General features: G+C 50.6%; 1 protein-coding gene across 1 annotated transcript; it reads right to left on the bottom strand.

The window, feature by feature from the left end:
• Positions 1-8674: 8674 nt before the first annotated feature.
• On the bottom strand, positions 8675-22273 carry LOC134209445 (uncharacterized). Its single transcript, XM_062685431.1, has 3 exons — positions 22178-22273; positions 16315-16761; positions 8675-9683 (listed from the first exon to the last, which is right to left on the bottom strand). The coding sequence occupies exons 1-3, from the start codon at positions 22271-22273 to the stop codon at positions 9264-9266; spliced, it is 963 nt and encodes a 320-aa protein (XP_062541415.1). The 3' UTR covers positions 8675-9263.
• Between the last annotated feature and the right edge of the window lie 302 nt (positions 22274-22575).

Below are 22575 nucleotides of genomic sequence, written 5' to 3'. Positions count from 1 at the left end.
TGACCCATGAAGCCGACTCCGATGCCTCTGACCACCTCTTATTTGCGCCTGAACTAGCCATCCTTGAGTCCACGCGCCACCTTCTGTGTAGCTCCGAGACGATTTGGGCGATAGCCGATAAAACGGCGTTCCAGCCAACTTCATCTTTACACATCCTCCGAGCTAGGTTGTCCGGGGTAGTGTCCAGACCACATGTGGCAAGCATGTGGTCACGCATTGCGCGAAAACGTGAGCACACGAACAACACGTGTTCCGCCGTTTCCTCTAAACCTGCGCACACCAAACACTCGGGCGAGGCCGAGCAAGCCAGCTGCTACCTGTATTTTGATTTTGCAGCACGCTTAAACGCCGGGCACATCGAACCCCCCATGGGGTGCTTGCTGTTCACAGCTTTGCTGGAACAAATCAAACAATTGGGAGGGTTCGTGCAGCATTGTGCCTTATGTCCCTCCAATCCGCAGCGTCGGCAGAGATTGCTTCTGTCAGGGCCTTTGCAGTCCCATTGCTTGTGCCCCGGTTCCAGGCACTTGAAGCAAACTTCGGGTTGCTCGTATATGCGCACAGGGCATACCGACCATCCCACCTTGACGCTCCCTAACTTGACTACCTTGGAGGCGTCCGCTGCAGATAGCCGAACCAATGCTACCTGCGTCCCTGCCGGACCTTTCCGTAGCCGAACAGCTGCGTTGGTCGTCTCCACTTCACACTGTCGCCGCAGTGCCGTGACGAGCTCTTCGACTTCAGTGATCTCGTCCAGGTCTTTAACCCTTAGATTCACCTCCGTCGTGAGTGCTCTCACCTTGACCGTCTCGCCTAGGACCTCCTCCGCCAACTTCTTGTAGGCGGCGCCCTTTTGCGAGACGCCCCGCTTCAGCTCGAGTATCATCTCGCCCATCCGGGTACGTCTTATTCGACGTACGTCGGCGCCGAGTTCACCGAGCTTGACGTCACTCCTCATCGCCTTCAAAACATCCGAGTACTTAGCCTCGTCCGCCGTGATGACTAGGGCATCGCCCCTGGAGCGATTGGCGCCTACCCTAGACTTCTTGCTACCCTCATTCGCCTGGGCCTTCTTTTCGGCCCTTGACGTCTTCGGTTTCCTCTTGTTCTTGACCAGGGTCCAGGAGGCGTCCCCCTCTATTTCCCTGGTCTGGTGCGGCTGAGAACTTTCAGCCTTCCGTAACCCCTTATCACCGTCTTTCCTGAGTGGACGGACCTTTCCAGGTCCTTCCTCCCCGGTTTTGGAGGTACCTGACCGGGGTTCAGCTTCCCAGCCCCACTACCCTTGTTCGGGGTAGTAACCCTCCGCGTTTTGGAGCGGCCCCAGGGAGCTCATCCCTGGAGACTGTCTCCCCTGTTTTTGTGTCTGCTCCGTTGAGTAGTCACCCCGACGTACCTGCAAATACTTGAGCCTCAGTCTGGGTAGACTTTGGCACCACCGTCTTAGCTGGCACGCCTTCGGTCGACTCGACCTTGCCCGAGTCCGCGAATCCTTGGGCCTCAGTCTGGGTAGACCTCGACTCCACCGATTTCACGGGTTTACACTTGGCCATCCCGACCGCCCTCTCCAGCTTGGCGTCCAGCATCGACTTTCGAAGTTTCTGCAAGCTCCTCTTGAGGTCCTTGCTGATATTATGCTTCGATGACGCAAAGTCGATGATGGCGTCCAGCTGTTCCGTCGCCACCTCGAAGGCCGAGAGCCCATCCCGTTTGCGGTTCATCGCCTCCACAAGCCATGGGTCGTCAATAACCCCTACCGGCGTTTTTATAGCCGAGAAGAAGGTTGAGTGACCCACGCTGGCGCTGCGCACTGAGCTGCCGACTATTGCCTCTGGCCTCTCAGGCTGAGACCTGAACAACCCACCTCTTGCGAAGGGGTTGTCGCCTACACTACTGCCACTAATTGAAGAATTGACTTGGTTTTCCATTTTGGTCCCACGAGTTGCTCGGGAAAAGAGGTCCACCACGCCAGAGCCCAGCATGACGCGGTAAGGGACAATTACTGTGGAGGGTGCCCAGGTACCCCACAGGCTCCGTTAAAGGCCTAGCTTATTATTTCACCCCCCTGGCCATGCATCCCCTCGGCACGGGTCGCTTGACGCCTTGGGATTAGGGGTTAGGGACGATGGTCCCGGTCTAACTCGCAGTGGCCATGGGGAGGGGTCGTCAAGCCCTTGGACAAAGTCCCTGCTGCCCCGTGTGTGTGTGTGTGTGTGTGTTTTTTTTTTTTTACAAGGGTTAAAGGCCATCAAAAATCTGCACGACAGACACCTCGAGCATCCACACTATGCTCGAAGGCGAACAGGGATGGGTTCCTCCCGACCTGCTAAAAATGTGCCTCCCGGATAAACCGGGTCCCTTATCCTCCTTGCCTCGATCCCCCCGGGACCACGGGATGCTGCGTCTACTTCGTGGGCTGTGCTCATGCAGTTCTTCTAAAATTCCGGCCCCTAAGCTTAGGCTAGTTCGCCGACTTGCTGGCTCCACTGCTCCACTTCAACGTAGTCTCTATCCCTCGCACCAAAATTCCTGACTCGAATCCTCTTAACTTCCCCGGCGTCGAGGGTGGTCCACTAGTTCCGGTGTAGGAAACTTCCGCACTGGTGGTGCCCCGACTACCGGCGGCTATCGCAGGGGACACTTTCCCGCATTGCCTCGACATCGTCCTCAGGTGCCCTACGTACCCAAATCGCTTTCTTCTTCTTTCTTCTGCAGGTTGACTGTTCGAGTGCCGAGGTCGGTCCGACGATTCCGGTTGGCAGAAAACTTCCGGTTCACCGGCGCCGCGACGACCCGAAGCCAAACACTGCTCACCGCGCTGAATACTCCCCAGAATTGGCACTTATTCGCTGATCTCGCCTCCATCTACGCTGCAGCTCCGACAGTATTTGCGTCACGACTCTGCTTACCGAATTCCACGTGTCTTCCTCGTGACACATTCGCTCTGCGATATTATCCGCGCTTGGGACAGGCATTTCTCTACGAATTTCCGCAAACCGCGGACAGTAGAACACCACATGCTCCGGCGTCTCTTCAACATTCTCACATTCTGGACATAGCGGGAATTGGTGTGTCCGAACCGATGTAAATACTTCCGAAAGCATCCGTGACCCGACAGGAACTGCGTCAGGTAGAAGTTTACTTCGCCATGCTTTCTGTTCATCCACGTCGACAGATTTGGAATGAGCCGGTGGGTCCACCTTCGCTTTATCAGTACTGTCCCACTTCTGCTGCCACATCGCCATCGAACGAATTTTCGCCACCTTTCTCATGTTTCCGGTTTCTCTCCACTGGTAGCACTCGATGTCTTCCGCCAGGGTGATGCAAATGGGTACCATCCCGGCGATAACGCATACTGCCTCCGACGATATCGTTCTATACGCACTAGCAACTCGTATGGCCATCAGCCGGAACACACTTTTCAGCTTTTCCCGGTTCCGCTTGGTTTGCAGTGCTTTGCCCCAGGCAGGAACCCCATACCGCAGTATAGATGACGAGACACTAACTAGCAGACGCCTCGTGCTGCTTCGTGGGCCACCAACGTTTGGCATGATCCTCGCTATTGCGTTCATTGCCTTCGCCGACTTTTCACAGGCGTAGTCAACGTGGCTGTTGAAATTTAGCCGGTCGTCGATCATCACACCCAGGTGCTTCAGTGATCGCTTCTGAAGCAATCGCATGTCCTCCGACGACGATTTCCATCCGCTGGATAGCCTTGCAGTTGCTGACTAATAGCACCTCCGTTTTGTGGTGAGCTATTTGTAGCTTAACTCCGTTCATCCAGCTCTCGATCGTGGCTATTGCCTCTGTCACAGACGCCTCCACTTCTTCGAGTGTCTCGCCCATTACTGTTAATGACACGTCGTCCGCAAAACCCACGATTTTCACTTTCCTGGGCAGCCGCAATGTCAGGACTCCATCATACATTCCGTTCCAGAGGGTTGGGCCGAGTATGGAGCCCTGAGGAACACCCGCTGTAACACGCATCGACTTTTTCCCTTCGTTCGTGTCGTACACCAGGACTCTGCTCTCAAAGTAGCTCTTCAGGATGCGGCAAAGATATTCAGGAACCCGCATTCTATGCAGCGCAGCGGCAATGGCTTCAAAGCTGGCACTGTTAAACGCGTTCTTTACGTCTATCGTAACCACTGCGCAGTATCGATCTCCTCTTCGCTTCTGTTTAGATGCTTTGTCAGCACTCTCGAGCACAGTGCGAATTGCATCCACTGTCGATACTCCTTTGCGGAATCCAAACTGCATGTTTGACAGTCCACGCTCACCCTCCATACACTTCGTCAGTCTGTTTAGGATGATCCTCTCCAGAAGTTTCCCAACTGTGTCTATCAGGCAAATAGGCCTGTACGAGGCCGTATGTCCCGGCGGCTTTCCTGGTTTTGGCAGCAATACCAGCTTCTGGGTCTTCCACATTTCTGGAAAGTTACCCTCGTCTAGGCACTTCTGGAGTACCGTTCTGAACATATCCGGATATGCCAAAATTGCAGCTTTCAGGGCCACGTTTGGTATTCCATCTGGACCGGGTGCTTTCTTCATTTTCAGGCGCTTCGCAGCATCTGCCAGCTCATCATTGGACACTTGCCGACCCTCGGAAATTGCTTCTTCTTCTCCGTACGGTATCGGTGGCCACGTAGTCGGATTGTGTTTCGGGAAGAGACCCTCCACGATTTCCTTCAGCATGTATGGGCACGTTTCAGCTGGCGTCGACGGGCCTTTAATCATCGCCATTACAACGCGGTACGCGTCGCCCCAGGGATTGGCGTCTGCTTCTCGGCATAGCTCTTTGTAGCAATCTGACTTGCTAATCTTGATTGCCCGTTTCAATGCGGTTCTAGCTTCCCGGAACGCCGCCTTGCGCTCCTCTCTCTCTGGTTCCGTCCTCGCTCTCTGTGCCCGCCTCCTGGATCTAAGACAAGCAGCGCGTAGTGCACTGAGCCTCTCGTTCCACCAGTAGGCTGGACGCCGATTGCTCCTAGGCTCCAGTTTTCGCGGCATTGCGGCATCACAAGCCGCTACCATCCTTCTTACCAGTTCAGCCGCATCGTCGTTCTCGAAACTGTTGTCCGGTCGAAGTGCCTCTATAAAGAGGTCCTTGTCGAAGGCTTTCGTCTTCCACTTCTGCTCAGCGGTCACTCTTCTCTGTGTATGGTTTCGTTGCCCAATACAATAGCGAATCGCCTGGTGATCGCTATGGGTGTACTCTTCGCTGTGTGTATGTGTGTGTGTGTGTGTGTGTGTGTGTGTGTGTGTGTGTGTGTGTGTGTGTGTGTGTGTGTGTGTGTGTGTGTTTTTTTTTTACAAGGGTTAAAGGCCATCAAAAATCTGCGCGACAGACACCTCGAGCATCCACACTATGCTCGAAGGCGAACAGGGATGGGCTCCTCCCGACCTGCTAAAATGTGCCTCCCGGATAAATCCGAGTCCCTTACCCTCCTTGCCTCGACTCCCCGGGACCATAAGATACTGCGACTACTTCGGGGGGCTGTGCTCATGCACTTCTTCTAAAATTCCGGCCCCTAAGCTTAGGCTAGTTCGCCGACTGGCTGGCTGAGATCCACTGCTACGTTGTCTCGATCCCTCGGCGATCGTGCCGCAAACCTGCTCACTCGAATCCTCCTGACTCGTCGAGGGTGGTCCACCAGTTCCGGTGAAGGAAACTTCCGCACTGATGGTGCCCCGACTACCGGCGGCTATCGCAGGGGACGCTTTCGCGCATTGCGCCGACTTCGTCTTCGGGTTGCAGAGGTGGTCCGACAGTTCCGGTGGTGGATGACGTCCGCACTGGCGGTGCCCTACATACCCGAAGCACTTCCCTCTTCTTTCTTCTTTCTTCAGCAGGTTGACTGATCGAGTGCCGAAGTCGGTCCGACGATTCCGGTTGGCAGAAGACTTCCGGTTCACCGGCGCCCCGACGACCCGAGGCCAAACACTGCTCACTATGCTGGATTTTCCTCCGAGCCGACCCTTGCTTGCTGGTCCCTTCTCCATCGACGCTGCAGCTCTGACATTATTTGTGTCACAACTCTGGTTACCGCATGCCACGTACCTTCATCGCGACACATTCGCTCTGCGATGTTGTCCGCCCTTATGGCAGGCATTCTCCTACGTGCCTCCGCAAACCTCGGGCAGTCGAATATCACGTGCTCTGGAGTCTCCTCTACGTTGATACACGCCGGGCAGAATGGCGATGATGCATGGCCACACCGGTGCAAATATTGGCGGAAACAACCGTGTCCGGACAGGAACTGTGTGAGGTAAAGTTCACCTCACCATGCTCCCTGTTCACCCACGTCGACACATTGGGGATGAGCCGATGGGTCCACCTTCCATTATCCGCATTGTCCCACTCCTGCTGCCACTTCACCATAGAGTCCAGTCTTACCGCCTTCCTCACATTTCTGGTATCCCTCCGTTGGTAGCACTCGATGTCCTCTGCTAGGGTTATGCAGACTGGAATCATCCCTGCGATAACGCAAACTGCCTCCGAGGAAATGGTTCGGTACGCACTCGCGACTCGAACGGCCATTAGGCGAAACACGCTGTTCAACTTTCTGCGGTTACGTTTCGTCTTGAACGCAGCTTCCCAGGCTGGAGCTCCGTACCTCAGTATCGAGGATGCTACTGCTGCCAGAAGACGCCTACTGCTGCTTTTAGGACCACCCACGTTCGGCATGATCCTTGCAAACGCACTGACCATTTTAGATGCCTTTTCGCAGGAATAGTCTACATGGGTGTTGAAATTCAACCGGTCGTCGATCATCACTCCTAGATGCCTCAAAGCCCGCACGGACGGTATGTTGTGCCCTCCTATGGTAAGCTGGATCCGCTGGATCTCGCGGCAGTTGCTAACCAGCATCACTTCTGTTTTGTGGTGAGCAAGCTGCAGTTTGACTCCATTCATCCAGTTTTCAACTGCGTCGGTCGTCTCCGCCACCAGCATTTCTACCTCTTCCAGCGACTCTCCGGTTATCGTTAGAACGACATCATCCGCGAATCCGAAAATCTTCACGCCTACATAATGTTCCACAGCGTCGGGCTTAGAATGGAACCTTGCGGAACACCTGCGGTAACCCTAATCGACTTCTGCCCCGAATTCGTTTCGTAAACCAGGATCCGGTTCTGGAAGTAACTTTCAATGATTCTACACAAGTAGTCAGGAACCCGCATACCGTGAAGCGCTGCGGCGATAGCCTCCAGCTGGCACTGTTAAAGCGTTTTGACGTCAATCGTTACTACAGCGCAGAATCGATTGCCGCGCCTCTTCTTCTTGGCCGCTTTCTCTGAAACTTCAATGACCGTCCTGATTGCGTCCACCGTCGATCTGCCTTTTCGGAATCCGAACTGCATTTCCGATAAGCCGGTCTCGCCTTCAGTGAACTGCGTCAGCCGATTAAGGATAATCCTTTCCAGAAGCTTCCCCAGTGTATCCAGCAGGCATATGGGCCTATACGATGCTGGATTCCCCGGCGGTTTCCTGGTTTCGGCAGCAGCACTAGTTTCTGGATCTTCCACCTATCCGGAAAGTTACCATCTGCTAGGCATTTCTGCAGCACCATCCTAAACAAATCTGGAAACGCCAGTATCGCAGTTTTTAGAGCCACGTTTGGAATTCCATCCGGACCCGGAGCTTTCTTCATCTTCAGACCTTTCGCCACTGATGACAGCTCGTCGTTGGAGACTTGCATACCTGCAATGGTTACTCCGTCTTCATCTACGTACGGTGTAGGTGGCCACATCGTAGAATCATGCTGCGGGAAGAGACCATCAACGATGATCTTCAGCTTGTCCGGACACATTTCCGCTGGCGTCGCTGGACCCCTGATCCTCGCTGTTACGACCCGATAAGCGTTGCCCCAAGGATCAGCGTCAGCTTCTCGGCACAACTCCTTGCAGCAGTTGGATTGGCTGACTTTAATCTCCCGTTTGAAGGCCGATCTAGCTTCACGGAAGATTATCTTACGCTCCTCTCTGACTGTTTCAGACCTTGCTCTCTGAAAGTGTCTTCTGGCTCTGAGACACGCAACACGAAGGCTAGCAAGAGTATCGTTCCACCAGTAATTTAGCCGCCGGCTTTTCCTTGGCTCCAGTCTCCTTGGCATCGTCGCATCGCATGCCCTCGCAAGAGTTTCTGTCAGCTCGTCTGCATCGAGATTTGTAGCGCCGCTGTCCGCTCTGAGTGCTTCGATAAAAAGATCTTTGTCGAAGTCCTTCGCCTTCCATTTTCGCCCGCTATTCCTAATCTCTCGCCGTACCGTCTGCATTCGTGTTCCAACACAATACCGGATCGCCTGATGATCACTATGTGTATAGTCCTCACTAACTCTCCAGTTCATGTTCCTCACCAGCGACGGACTGCAGAACGTGACGTCGATGATGGACTCCCTGCCATCTCTGCGAAATGTACTAACGGTACCTTCGTTGCACAGCCTGACGTCCAGCTTTGCCAACGACTCCAGCAAACTGTAACCTCTGGGGTTAGTCAGCCTGCTTCCCCACTCCACTGCCCAAGCGTTGAAGTCGCCTCCTATGATTACCGGTTTTCGGCCGATCAGCTTCTCCGTGAGTGAGTTCAGCATCCGGTTATACTGCTCCAAAGTCCATCTTGGGGTGCGTAGCAGCTACACACGAAGATCCCGTTGATTTTGGAGATAACGAAACCTTCGCTTGAGCTGTCTACCACCTCTTGAATAGGGAATTTGCCCATCACTTGGATAGCTGCAATCCCCGATGAATCCGCCACCCAGTTGCCGTTGTCAGGAGGGATCCGATACGGTTCAGCAATAATTGCCACGTCACACATTGCTTCTGTTGTCGACTGCCACAACAGTTGCTGTGCGGTGTCGCAATGATTGAGATTCAACTGGATGATCTCCATTAATCCCGGCCCGCCATCGCCTTCTTGTATGCAGGGCATTGGAAGCCACCCGTCGTATGGTCGTTTCCGTCCTCCGGTTTGCAGAGCAGGCATCTTGGTTGCTTCGTGCAGTCCCTAGCAACGTGTCCTTCTTCACCACATTTCCTACATAGACCGGATCTATCCGGGCCTTTGCAGTTTCGCGCCTGGTGGCCAAACGCCATGCATTTGAAGCATCGCTCCATCTGCTTGGTGACTCGTGGGGCGAATCTCAACGGGCACACCGACCATCCTACTTTTACCTTGCCCGCCTCCACCATTTGGTTGGCAGCCTCTGCTGGTAGTCGTATCGCTGCTACTTGTGTGCCACCGTACGCTCTCCTCAGTCGAACCGTCATTTGCACTTCCCCAGCTTGCATTGTGAGACCAGTGCATCCCTCAGTTCGTCTTCCGTCGTGATCTCGTCCAGGTCTCTGCACTCGACCACTGCTTCCTGCGTTAGAGCTCTTACGTTACCGTCACTGCCCAATGAATTGGCAATGAGCTCCCGGAAGGCCGAGCTCTTGATCGTGGGATCCTTCTTCAGCTCGAACAGTAACTCCCCCTTCTGGGTACGCCTAGTTCTCACCACTTTCTCACCCAAGTCTTTTAGCTCCGGGTCCTCTCTCACTTTCTTCAGGATCGCTGCGTACGACGTTTTATCGCTCGCTTCTACGATCAGGGCATCACCTTTAACTCTCTCCCGAGGAGAACGACGTTTTTCTTGTTTCTTCTGTTCCTTCCTCTTTTCCACATTCTCCTTCTGCTGCTTCCTCTTCTCCCGCTGGTTTTCCACGGTCTGCCACTCACCATCCTTGACACGTTCCTTCAGAACGCTGGCAAAGTCTTGCACGTTCCGTCGCTTTTCCGCGTCTTCCTGCTCTCCAGGCGAATCCCTTCCTCGTTTTTCCGTGCGAGTGGTTCGGGGACTTTTGGGTGCCTGCTGTGTCTCAACTGCTGTATGCTCCGCCGCATCTTTCAGCACCTTTTCAGCTGCTTCGGCTTTCTTTTTCAGCGCGATCTGTTCGTGTTCGGCTGCTTTTACGGCGGACTTAATGCTTGTCACTAGAAGCTTGATCTTCGTGTGAACATTGTGCTTGTCCTTCACGAAGTCATAAAGCTCGTTGACTCGCTTCCGCACCTCCATCAGGTTGGACCTCCCAAGTTGTAGCTCCTCCTGAGTAGCACTACTTTCCGATTTTGGTTTGGATACCCTATTCTTGAATTCTAGCTCCTGTTGACCGGCCTGGTTCATAGCAGGCATGGCCATACTGCTGGTACTCACTACCTGCGACATCACTGAAGATCGCTGCAGCCTCCCTCTCTTTGCGAAAACATTCGCCCCGCCTGCTCCTTCGTTGTTTGTAGAAATTGTTGCCATGTTAAAAGGATCCCCTCTCCAGGCGGTTATCTCTACCTGGTGTAGATAGTCGCCTCTTATGATCCCATGGGTGCCTTTGTAAACAGTGAGGTCCATGCAAGGGTTGACTCCGGTGCCTTATAACACCGTGTTCAGAGCCGGATCGGTGTAAATCAGAATGGTGCATCTGAACCTACTACCCACCGGTATAGGTGACAGATTTGAGCGTTACCGGAGGCCTGCCAGGTTGTTTATCGGGACGGAGGCAGACGAACCATTAGCCTGCTTGCCATTTCAAGAAGATGTCACTCTTTTTACTCAGGAAACAGAATAGCTCGACTGTCAGCCCATATACGCCTAGTCCTATCCATAAACCGAGAATCGTCCAATGTCGTTTGCTGTGACCAGTATACCATAATCAGGATCTTAGTGGTATGAATCCTGATGTGCCAGTTGGCACTCCTCTTGGGCTTGTGTGCTTTGAGCGGCGCACGGTCGCGGTGAGAGGTCGCGTGCGGACGCATGCAGCTTTTTATAGAGGATCAGCAGAGCCCACTGTTAAACCCCACCACATCCTAGAAAAACCCCCTAACTTGCAGTGGCCATAGGGAGGGGGCGTCAAGCCCGTGGGCAAAGTCCGTGCTGCTCTGTGTGTGTGTGTGTGTGTGTGTGTGTGTGTGTGTGTGTGTGTGTGTGTGTGTGTGTGTGTGTATGTGTGTGTGTATGTGTGTGTGTGTGTGCGCAAAACTGCTCAAAAAATGTAACTCATTTTTCGGGCACTTATCCTCAACCGATTTGCTTGCAACAAGTTGCATTCGACGCAGAATCCTGTCCCATTGTTTCCTATTTGAAATTGGCCATATCGGACTATGGGATCGAGAGTTATGGCCAAAATACAGATTCACACAAAAAAATCGCGTAAAAATGTCACTCATTTTTCGGGCACTTATCCTCAACCGATTTGCTCGCAACAAGTTGCATTCGACGCAGAATCCTGTCCCATTGTTTCCTATTTGAAATTGGCCAGATCGAACTATGGGATCAAAAGTTATGACCAAAATACAAATTCATACGAAAAAATCGCGTAAAAAATGTCACTCATTTTTCGGGCACTTATCCTCAACCGATTTGCTAGCAACAAGTTGCATTCGACGCAGAATCCTGTCCCATTGTTTCCTATTTGAAATTGGCCAGATCGGACTATGGGATCGAGAGTTATGGCCAAAATACAAATTCATACGAAAAAATCGCGTAAAAAATGTCACTCATTTTTCGGGCACTTATCCTCAACCGATTTGCTAGCAACAAGTTGCATTCGACGCAGAATCCTATCCCATTGTTTCCTATTTGAAACTGGCCAGATCGGACTATGGGATCAAAAGTTATGGCCAAAATACAAATTCATACGAAAAAATCGCGTGTCACTCATTTTTCGGGCACTTATCCTCAACCGATTTGCTCACAACAAGTTGCATTCGACGTAGAATCCTGTTCCGTTGTTTCCTTTTGAAAATTGGCCATATCGGACTATGGGATCGAAAATTATACCATTTTTGCCTTTCTCGTATACTAAGTATACGGTAAAGGCTATATGTTCACTCCAAAATCAAATTTTTATAGAAGGCTCGGAGACCCATAGTATTATATACCAATCGACTCAGTTCGACGAATTGAGGTGATGTCTGTGTGTGTGTGTGTGTGTGTGTGTGTGTGTGTGTGTGTGTGTGTGTGTGTGTGTGTGTGTGTGTGTGTGTGTGTGTGTGTGTGTGTTTTTTTTTTTTTTTTTTGCAAGGGTTTTAAGCCAACAAAAATCTGCGGGACAGACACCCTGGGCCTCCCCACTATGCTCGAAGGCGGACAGGGGTGGGCCCCTCCCGACCCGCTAAAATGTGCCTCCTGGATAAACCGGGTCCCTTATCCTCCTTGCCTCGATCCCCCCGGGACCACGGGATGCTGCGACTGCTTCGGGGGGGGCTGTGCTCATGCACTTCTTCTAAAATTCCGGCCCCTAGCTTAGGCTAGTTCGCCGACTGGCTTGCTGAGATCCACTGCTACGTTGTCTCGATCCCTCGGCGGTCGTACCGCAAACTTCCCTCACTCGAATCCTCCTGACTTCCCCGGCGTCGAGGGTGGTCCACCAGTTCCGGTGAAGGAAACTTCCGCACTGATGGTGCCCCGACTACCGGCGGCTATCGCAGGGGACGCTTTCGCGCATTGCGCCGTCTTCGTCTTCGGGTTGCAGAGGTGGTCCGACAGTTCCGGTGGTGGATGACGTCCGCACTGGCGGTGCCCTACATACCCGAAGCACTTCCTTCTTCTTTCTTCTTTCTTCAGCAGGTTGGCAATTCAAGTGCCGAGGTCGGTCCAACGATTCCGGTTGGCAGAAGACTTCCGGTTCGCTGGCGCCCCGACGACCCGAAACCAAACACTGCTCACTGTGCTGGATTTCGCTCCAAACCGACGCTTATTTGCTGGTCCCTTCTCCATTGACGCTGCAGCTCTGACAGTATTTGCGTCACGACTCTGCTTACTGCATTCCACGTACCCTCATCGCGACACATTCGCTCTGCGATGTTGTCCGCCCGTAGGGCAGGCATTCCTCTACGTACTTCCGCAAACCTTGGGCAATCGAATACCACGTGTTCTGGAGTCTCCTCTATGTTGATACACGCCGGGCAGGATGGCGATGACGCATGGCCACACCGATGCAGATAGTGACGGAAACAGCCATGTCCGGAAAGGAACTGTGTGAGGTAAAAGTTCACCTCTCCATGCTCCCTATACACCCACGTCGACACATTGGGGATGAGCCGGTGGGTCCACCTTCCATTATCCGCATTGTCCCACTCCTGCTGCCACTTCACCATAGAGTCCAGTTTCACCGTCTTCCTCACATTTCTGGTATCTCTCCGTTGGTAACACTCGATATCCTCTGCTAGGGTTATGCAGATTGGAATCATCCCTGCGATAACGCAAACTGCCTCCGAGGAAATGGTTCGGTACGCACTCGCGACTCGAACGGCCATTAGGCGAAACACGCTGTTCAACTTTCTGCGGTTACGTTTCGTCTTGAGCGCAGCTCCCCAGGCTGGAGCTCCGTACCTCAGTATCGAGGATGCTACTGCTGCCAGAAGACGCCTACTGCTGCTTTTAGGACCACCCACGTTCGGCATGATCCTTGCAAACGCACTGACCATTTTAGATGCCTTTTCGCAGGAATAGTCTACATGGGTGTTGAAATTCAACCGGTCGTCGATCATCACTCCTAGATGCCTCAAAGCCCGCACGGACGGTATGTTGTGCCCTCCTATGGTAAGCTGGATCCGCTGGATCTCGCGGCAGTTGCTAACCAGCATCACTTCTGTTTTGTGGTGAGCAAGCTGCAGTTTGACTCCATTCATCCAGTTTTCAACTGCGTCGGTCGTCTCCGCCACCAGCATTTCTACCTCTTCCAGCGACTCTCCGGTTATCGTTAGAACGACATCATCCGCGAATCCGAAAATCTTCACGCCTTTGGGCAACTTCAGTTTTAGAACTCCGTTATACATAATGTTCCACAGCGTCGGGCCTAGAATGGAACCTTGCGGAACACCTAATCGACTTCTGCCCCGAATTCGTTTCGTAAACCAGGATCCGGTTCTGGAAGTAACTTTCAATGATTCTACACAAGTAGTTAGGAACCCGCATACCGTGCAGCGCTGCGGCGATAGCCTCCAGCTGGCACTATTAAAAGCGTTTTTGACGTCAATCGTTACTACAGCGCAGAATCGATTGCCGCGCCTCTTCTTCTTGGCCGCTTTCTCTGAAACTTCAATGACCGTCCTGATTGCGTCCACCGTCGATCTGCCTTTTCGGAATCCGAACTGCATTTCCGATAAGCCGGTCTCGCTTTCAGTGAACTGCGTCAGCCGATTAAGGATAATCCTTTCCAGAAGCTTCCCCAGTGTATCCAGCAGGCATATGGGCCTATACGATGCTGGATTCCCCGGCGGTTTCCCTGGTTTCGGCAGCAGCACTGGTTTCTGGATCTTCCACCTATCCGGAAAGTTACCATCTGCTAGGCATTTCTGCAGCACCATCCTAAACAAATCTGGAAACGCCAGTATCGCAGTTTTTAGAGCCACGTTTGGAATTCCATCCGGACCCGGAGCTTTCTTCATCTTCAGACCTTTCGCCACTGATGACAGCTCGTCGTTGGAGACTTGCATACCTGCAATGGTTACTCCGTCTTCATCTACGTACGGTGTAGGTGGCCACATCGTAGAATCATGCTGCGGGAAGAGACCATCAACGATGATCTTCAGCTTGTCCGGACACATTTCCGCTGGCGTCGCTGGACCCCTGATCCTCGCTGTTACGACCCGATAAGCGTTGCCCCAAGGATCAGCGTCAGCTTCTCGGCACAACTCCTTGAAGCAGTTGGATTGGCTGACTTTAATCTCCCGTTTGAAGGCCGATCTAGCTTCACGGAAGATTATCTTACGCTCCTCTCTGACTGTTTCAGACCTTGCTCTCTGAAAGTGTCTTCTGGCTCTGAGACACGCAGCACGAAGGCTAGCAAGAGTATCGTTCCACCAGTAATTTAGCCGCCGGCTTTTCCTTGGCTCCAGTCTCCTTGGCATCGTCGCATCGCATGCCCTCGCAAGAGTTTCTGTCAGCTCGTCTGCATCGAGATTTGTAGCGCCGCTGTCCGCTCGGAGTGCTTCGATAAAAGATCTTTGTCGAAGTCCTTCGCCTTCCATTTTCGCCCGCTATTCCTAATCTCTCGCCGTACCGTCTGCATTCGTGTTCCAACACAATACCGGATCGCCTGATGATCACTATGTGTATAGTCCTCACTAACTCTCCAGTTCATGTTCCTCACCAGCGACGGACTGCAGAACGTGACGTCGATGATGGACTCCCTGCCATCTCTGCGAAATGTACTAACGGTACCTTCGTTGCACAGCCTGACGTCCAGCTTTGCCAACGACTCCAGCAAACTGTAACCTCTGGGGTTAGTCAGCCTGCTTCCCCACTCCACTGCCCAAGCGTTGAAGTCGCCTCCTATGATTACCGGTTTTCGGCCGATCAGCTTCTCCGTGAGTGAGTTCAGCATCCGGTTATACTGCTCCAAAGTCCATCTTGGGGTGCGTAGCAGCTACACACGAAGATCCCGTTGATTTTGGAGATAACGAAACCTTCGCTTGAGCTGTCTACCACTTCTTGAATAGGAATTTGCCCATCACTTGGATAGCTGCAATCCCCGATGAATCCGCCACCCAGTTGCCGTTGTCAGGAGGGATCCGATACGGTTCAGCAATAATTGCCACGTCACACATTGCTTCTGTTGTCGACTGCCACAACAGTTGCTGTGCGGTGTCGCAATGATTGAGATTCAACTGGATGATCTCCATTAATCCCGGCCCGCCATCGCCTTCTTGTATGCAGGGCATTGGAAGCCACCCGTCGTATGGTCGTTTCCGTCCTCCGGTTTGCAGAGCAGGCATCTTGGTTGCTTCGTGCAGTCCCTAGCAACGTGTCCTTCTTCACCACATTTCCTACATAGACCGGATCTATCCGGGCCTTTGCAGTTTCGCGCCTGGTGGCCAAACGCCATGCATTTGAAGCATCGCTCCATCTGCTTGGTGACTCGTGGGGCGAATCTCAACGGGCACACCGACCATCCTACTTTTACCTTGCCCGCCTCCACCATTTGGTTGGCAGCCTCTGCTGGTAGTCGTATCGCTGCTACTTGTGTGCCACCGTACGCTCTCCTCAGTCGAACCGTCATTTGCACTTCCCCCAGCTTGCATTGTGAGACCAGTGCATCCCTCAGTTCGTCTTCCGTCGTGATCTCGTCCAGGTCTCTGCACTCGACCACTGCTTCCTGCGTTAGAGCTCTTACGTTACCGTCACTGCCCAATGAATTGGCAATGAGCTCCCGGAAGGCCGAGCTCTTGATCGTGGGATCCTTCTTCAGCTCGAACAGCAACTCCTCCTTCGTTGTACGCCTAGTTCTCACCACTTTCTCACCCAAGTCTTTTAGCTCCGGGTCCTCTCTCACTTTCTTCAGGATCGCTGCGTACGACGTTTTATCGCTCGCTTCTACGATCAGGGCATCACCTTTAACTCTCTCCCGAGGAGAACGACGTTTTTCTTGTTTCTTCTGTTCCTTCCTCTTTTCCACATTCTCCTTCTGCTGCTTCCTCTTCTCCCGCTGGTTTTCCACGGTCTGCCACTCACCATCCTTGACACGTTCCTTCAGAACGCTGGCAAAGTCTTGCACGTTCCGTTGCTTTTTCGTGCCTTCCTGCTCTCCAGGCGAATCCCTTCCTCGTTTTTCCGTGCGAGTGGTTCGGGGACTTTTGGGTGCATGCTGTGTCTCAACTGCTGTATGCTCCGCCGCATCTTTCAGCACCTTTTCAGCTGCTTCGGCTTTCTTTTTCAGCGCGATCTGTTCGTGTTCGGCTGCTTTTACGGCGGACTTAATGCTTGTCACTAAAAGCTTGATCTTCGTGTGAACATTGTGCTTGTCCTTCACGAAGTCATAAAGCTCGTTGACTCGCTTCCGCACCTCCATCAGGTTGGACCTCCCGAATTGTAGCTCCTCCTGAGTAGCACTACTTTCCGATTTTTGGGTGGACACCCTATTCCCGGATCCTAGCTCCTGTTGGCCTGCCTGGTACTCAGCAGTCTTGGCCGTACTACTGGTACTCGCTACTGCTGCCTGCGACATCACTGGAGATCGCTGCAGCTTCCCACTCTTTGCGAAAACATTCGCCCCGCCTGCTCCTTCGTTGTTTGTAGAATTTGTTTCCATGTTAAAGGGTCCCCTCCGGGCCGTTATCTCTACCTGTTGTAGATAGTCGCCTCTTATGATCCCATGGGTGCCTTTGTAAACAGTGAGGTCCATGCAAGGGTTGACTCCGGTGCCTTATAACACCGTGTTCAGAGCCGGATCGGTGTAAATCAGGAATGGTGCATCTGAACCTACTACCCACCGGTATAGGTGACAGGTTTTGAGCGTTACCGGAGGCCTGCCAGGTTGTTTATCGGGACGGAGGCAGACGAACCATTAGCCTGCTTGCCATTTCAAGAAGATGTCACTCTTTTTTACTCAGGAAACAGAATAGCTCGACTGTCAGCCCATATACGCCTAGTCCTATCCATAAACCGAGAATCGTCCAATGTCGTTTGCCGTGACCAGTATACCATAATCAGGATCTTACTGGTATGAATCCTGATGTGCCGGTTGGCACTCCTCTTGGGCTTGTGTGCTTTGAGCGGCGCACGGTCGCTGTGATAGGGCCTGCTTGCAGACACATGCAGCTTTTTATAGAGGATCAACAGAGCCCACTGTCAAACCCCACCACATCCTAGACAGGCCCCCTAACTCGCAGTGGCCATGGGGAGGGGTCGTCAAGCCCTTGGACAAAGTCCCTGCTGCCCCATGTGTGTGTGTGTGTGTGTGTGTGTGTGTGTGTGTGTGTGTGTGTGTGTGTGTGTGTGTGTGTGTGTGTGTGTGTGTGTGTGTGTGTGTGTGTGTGTGTGTGTGTGTGTGTGTGTGTGTGTGTGTGTGTGTGTGTGTGTGTGTGTGTGTGTGTGTGTGTGTGCGCACCAAAAGAGCAAAAAGTCTCGCTCACTTTTTTTGTACTTCCCTTTGACCGATTTCTTCAGGTTGCATTTGACGCAGTATTCTACCCCATTGTTTCCTATTGAAAATTGGCCGGATCGGACTATGGTTTTGGGAGTTATGGCCAAAATACTTTTTCTCATTTAAAAGCTCGTCAAAAAGTCTCGCTCACTTTTTTTGTACTTCCCCTTGTCCGATTTCCTCGCAAGTATTTGGGCGAAATTTTGGGCATTACTTCTGAGTCCATCGTCCGATCCGGCCAATTTTCAATAGGAAATAATGAGACAAGATTCTGCGTCGAATGCATTCCAAAATTTCGCCCAAATACTTTTTTTTACAGCACGAGAAAGGCATCATCACCGCTAGGTGGATTAATCTGGGTTTTTTTCCAATTGGTTTTATCTTTTTCTGATTGTGAAACAAAACTGAAAACCAAACTGGCAGTTCCGAGCAAAGCCGGTTTCATAAAGCTAGCATTATCTAAATGTAGTCAATCTTTATGAGCTATCAAAACAGCCAACTTCGTACCAACTGTATGCTGAATCATACCGTTTTGGTCGCTTGAAATTTATGAAATTTGAATTGAAAATAAGGAGTTGTCTTTCCACGAACGTTCAGGGTCCCCAGGTCCGATTCCACCGCGTGCAGCCAGCGTGTTCGTGGTCTTCCACGAAGTCGCCGGCCCCCATCTGGTTCTTTGTTGAATATTGTTTTCGCTATTCATTCTTCCGACATTCGCACTAAGTGACCAGCCCACTGAAGTCTGCCGTATTTTATACGATTCACAATATTTTCTTCTTTGTATACTTCATACAGCTCATGATTCATGCGTCTGCGCCACACACCATTTTCTAGTTTCCCTCCGAGTATTGTACGCAGCACTTTTCGCTCAAAAACCCCGAAAGCTCTCCGGTCCACCTTTTTCAATGTCCATGCTTCATGTCCATAAAGGGCCACTGGTAGAATCAGAGTTTTGTATAGAGCAAATTTCGTTTCCGTCTGCATATTGCGAGACACAAGCTGGTTACCTAATCCGTAAAAGGCCTTATTCGCAGCAGCAATACGTCTTTTCACTTCACGGGAAACGTCTTTGCACATGTCACAAGCGTTCCAAGGTAAACAAATTCTTCAGCAACTTCAAACACATCCCCATCAAGTACTACCTCTACACCAATACCACTAGGTCTTCCCCTATCTCTACCTGCCACCATGTACTGTGTCTTGGTAGAGCTAATGGTTAAGCCTATCCTCGCCGTCTCCCCCTTCAGTGGGACAAAAGCCTCCACTACTACTCTGCGATCGATTCCAATGAGGTCGATGACGTCCGCAAAACCCAAGAGCATATGCGACCGTGTGATGATAGTGTCGTTCCTCTGTACGCCAGATCTCCTAATAGCGCCTTCGAGTGCAATGTTGAACAATAAATTCGAAAATGTATCACCCTGCTTCAATCCGTCTAAGGTCACAAACGAGGTTGACACTTCGTCTGCAATCCGAATACTTGATTTTGAGCCATCCAGCGTTGCACGTATCAGCAAAGTCCAATTAAGGTCACTCCTGACGGAATCCAAGTTCCAAAGTGCTCGCGTTTTCGGGGGCACACCACTCGATTCAGAGGCGGCGCACAACTGTCATTTTTGTTGATTTAGCTTTGCTGTGTCGCAGCATGCGTGAAATAATAAAAATGACAGTTGTGCGTTGCTTCTGAATCGAGTGGTGTGCCCCCGAAAACGCGAGCACTTTGAAACTTGGATTCCGTCAGGAGTGACCTTAAGACGTTCATGTCCCATACAAGAGCCCACTTTTTTAGTGCTCATGGAGCACCAGAATAGAAAAATGAACAACCGCATCATGCTCTATGCCTTGGTGCAAGTACAGAGCTGAGTAACTAGTACATGTGTTGCTACGGCGACCTTCCAAATGTTATGTAGATCAAAACATTGGAAAAATGTAGCCGAAGCTGCCATTTGACAGATAAAATCGGTTATTAATAATACAAGTGCCGGATTGTTGGTCATTAGTCCTCCTGAAGTACTTTGGTTTGTCCAATCGTAATTGTGGGCGTATTTCCACACGGTTTAACAAACATTTGGGGTAATCCAACAGCCGGTGCCGTAGACTGTCCAAACGTATTGGTTGCACTCCCAGGTAAACCCGTTCTACTTTGAGGTGTCGTATAATGATTGCGATTGAGATGCAGGTGAAACGGACAATGTAGCCTATGGTGCTGCTCTGATAAATCGTTCAGCTTTTGGAATTGGCCTGATCTTCAATTTGCAGTTCTTAAGGTCACTCCTAACGGAATCCAATTTTCAAAGTACTCGCGTTTTCAAGAGCACACCATTCGATACGGAAGCAACGCATAACTGTCATTTTTATTTTTTCAGGTTTGCTGCGTCGTGAAAAAATAAAAATGACAGTTGTGCGTTGCTTCCGTATCGAATGGTGTGCCCTTGAAAACGCGAGTACTTTGAAAATTGGATTCCGTCAGGAGTGACCTTAAAAAGATTTATTCTCAAGCTCCTGTATGATTGAGTTGCAATGCTGCTGACACGTGAGGCCGTTTGCCACCACCGTTCCATTTGAGCGTGATCGGAGCAGCGCCTTCAAATACGGGCTCCAAACAATCCCACACTTTGTACCAGTTGTCCAAAAACCCTCTGGTCGTAGTTTGACTGGTGCTTGCCTGACCGAAAAGCGACATAATACAATATTTGATTTGGATATCCACATGAATAAAATTAGATATCAAAAAAATCTTTTTACAAACATCTTTTTTACTACTACTATACCATAGGTATTTCTCTTTGTTCAACAGCACTGAGGACAAAACAATCGAAGAGAACATGTAGTTCGCAATACACATCGAACTAGCTAATTAACACTGGTTGATATTTCCCTAGTAGAATTTGAAGAACTCCATTCTGCCTCTCCAGACATTTCCAGATATCAGATTAAGGAAAGTATGAGTACGAATTCCTGGGTGGTGACTAGCTTTGGAGTTGGTGGCCGATGAGCCCCCAAGCCATAGCCAAACATGGCCAGAATGGGCTCCTGTGAAGTCCAGCGAGACTACCCTCGTTCTCTACCCTCTGCCACCCCGTACACGAGTAAAAAAGTGTAATTGTTTGGAATGTTAAACCCACGCCGGTTACAGTTCGAAGAGACATCACTATACATTGTTTCATGACGGCAAAGACAAGAAAATCCAGGGAAAATTTTCACCGATGGCTTCACATGGAAAATATGGAGAATGCTAGAAGCGCTCCATGAGTACTACTTGTCATTGAATCGAGGATATCTACTCTTTCTCGAGCGATGCCAATTCTGAAAAATAAGAAAATAAAATAATGAAATAATTTTGCAATTGCATTTTGCATTGCATTGCTAAACAAAACAAAATCAAAAGTGTGACTCTATTTAGTCGCAAGCCAGATAAAAATTCTCTGCACTGGGTCTTCACGGAAACGTCAAACTTGGGTACCGAGGGCCCAAATGCAGTAGTTGAACTGGTCCCTCGCATGAGCCTTACAGTTCCGTCTTAATTAGTCTTTGGTATCAGTCTAGTCAGTTTTGCCGGAAAACCATGTTCGGACATTATCTGCAACAGCTCATTTCTAGTCATCTATTTGTCGAACTAGAGTCATGTCTAGGTATGGAAGTCTTCCTTCTATCTCTTGTTCATACGTAAATTGTATGTTGTTGGGATGGTATGAATTGAATGTATCCAGAACTTGTTGTATTTTACCAGCTGGTATGAGTAACATCAAATCATCTACGTATTTGCGTAATACGGGGTTGACGATATCAGTTTGACTAGTTACCTTATCTAGTAGGATTTCCAAAATTAGATCAGCCAGTACAGGTGATTAGGGGTTGCCCTTGGCCGTTCCTTCGATATGCCGGTAAAATTGGGTTCTGAAAACGAAGTAACTAGTATCCTTGCAAAAAGATACAATCTCGAGAAATAAATCAAGATTGATTTCTGTGTTTGGTCTGATCATATCCCATATTTGTATTATTTCGTATAGTACCAACTGTTTTGGAATGTTTGTATGATGTTGTATTTGTTATCCAAAGAAGCTTGCAAAAATCTGCATACATACTTGGACAAATCATAGCTGGGACTGGTCATACCGGGGACAACTGGTCGAATAGAAAGCCTTGGTTTGTGAGCTTTCGGAAGGCCGTATATACGAGGAGCAGTAGCAGTGGTACATTTTAGAGCGGTGGCTGTGTGGTGGTCGATCAATTTCAGGTCATGTAGACGTTGTACGATGCTATTGTTCGTTACCTGGTATTTATTTGTCACGTCCTGCCGGATACGGGTGTATGTTTCGTCATCGCTGAATAATGTTTGCATTTTCTGTTCATAACCCTTAGTCCACATTATAACCGTGCGATTTCCCTTATCGGCGGGTATTACGACATCCAAATTTGATTTTAGAAATCTGTGTGTTGCCATACATGCTTGTGTTATTAACTTCGTTCCGGGATCGCTATTTCCTTTATTGGACTGCATGCCAAACCAAATCCCGCGAAAATAATGCTGTAATGAAAATAAGGTTGTTTGGCCGAATATACCATTTGGTCGAACAGACAAGTTGGACGAAAAGGTCATATATCCGAATAGGTTATTTGGCCGAAAAAGAAATTCGCCTGAAGAGGTCGTTTGGCCGAATATCCATTTTG

The sequence above is a fragment of the Armigeres subalbatus genome, chromosome 2, assembly GCF_024139115.2.
Source record: "Armigeres subalbatus isolate Guangzhou_Male chromosome 2, GZ_Asu_2, whole genome shotgun sequence".
Taxonomy (NCBI): domain Eukaryota; kingdom Metazoa; phylum Arthropoda; class Insecta; order Diptera; family Culicidae; genus Armigeres; species Armigeres subalbatus.
This window is presented reverse-complemented; position numbering and strand designations above follow the sequence as displayed.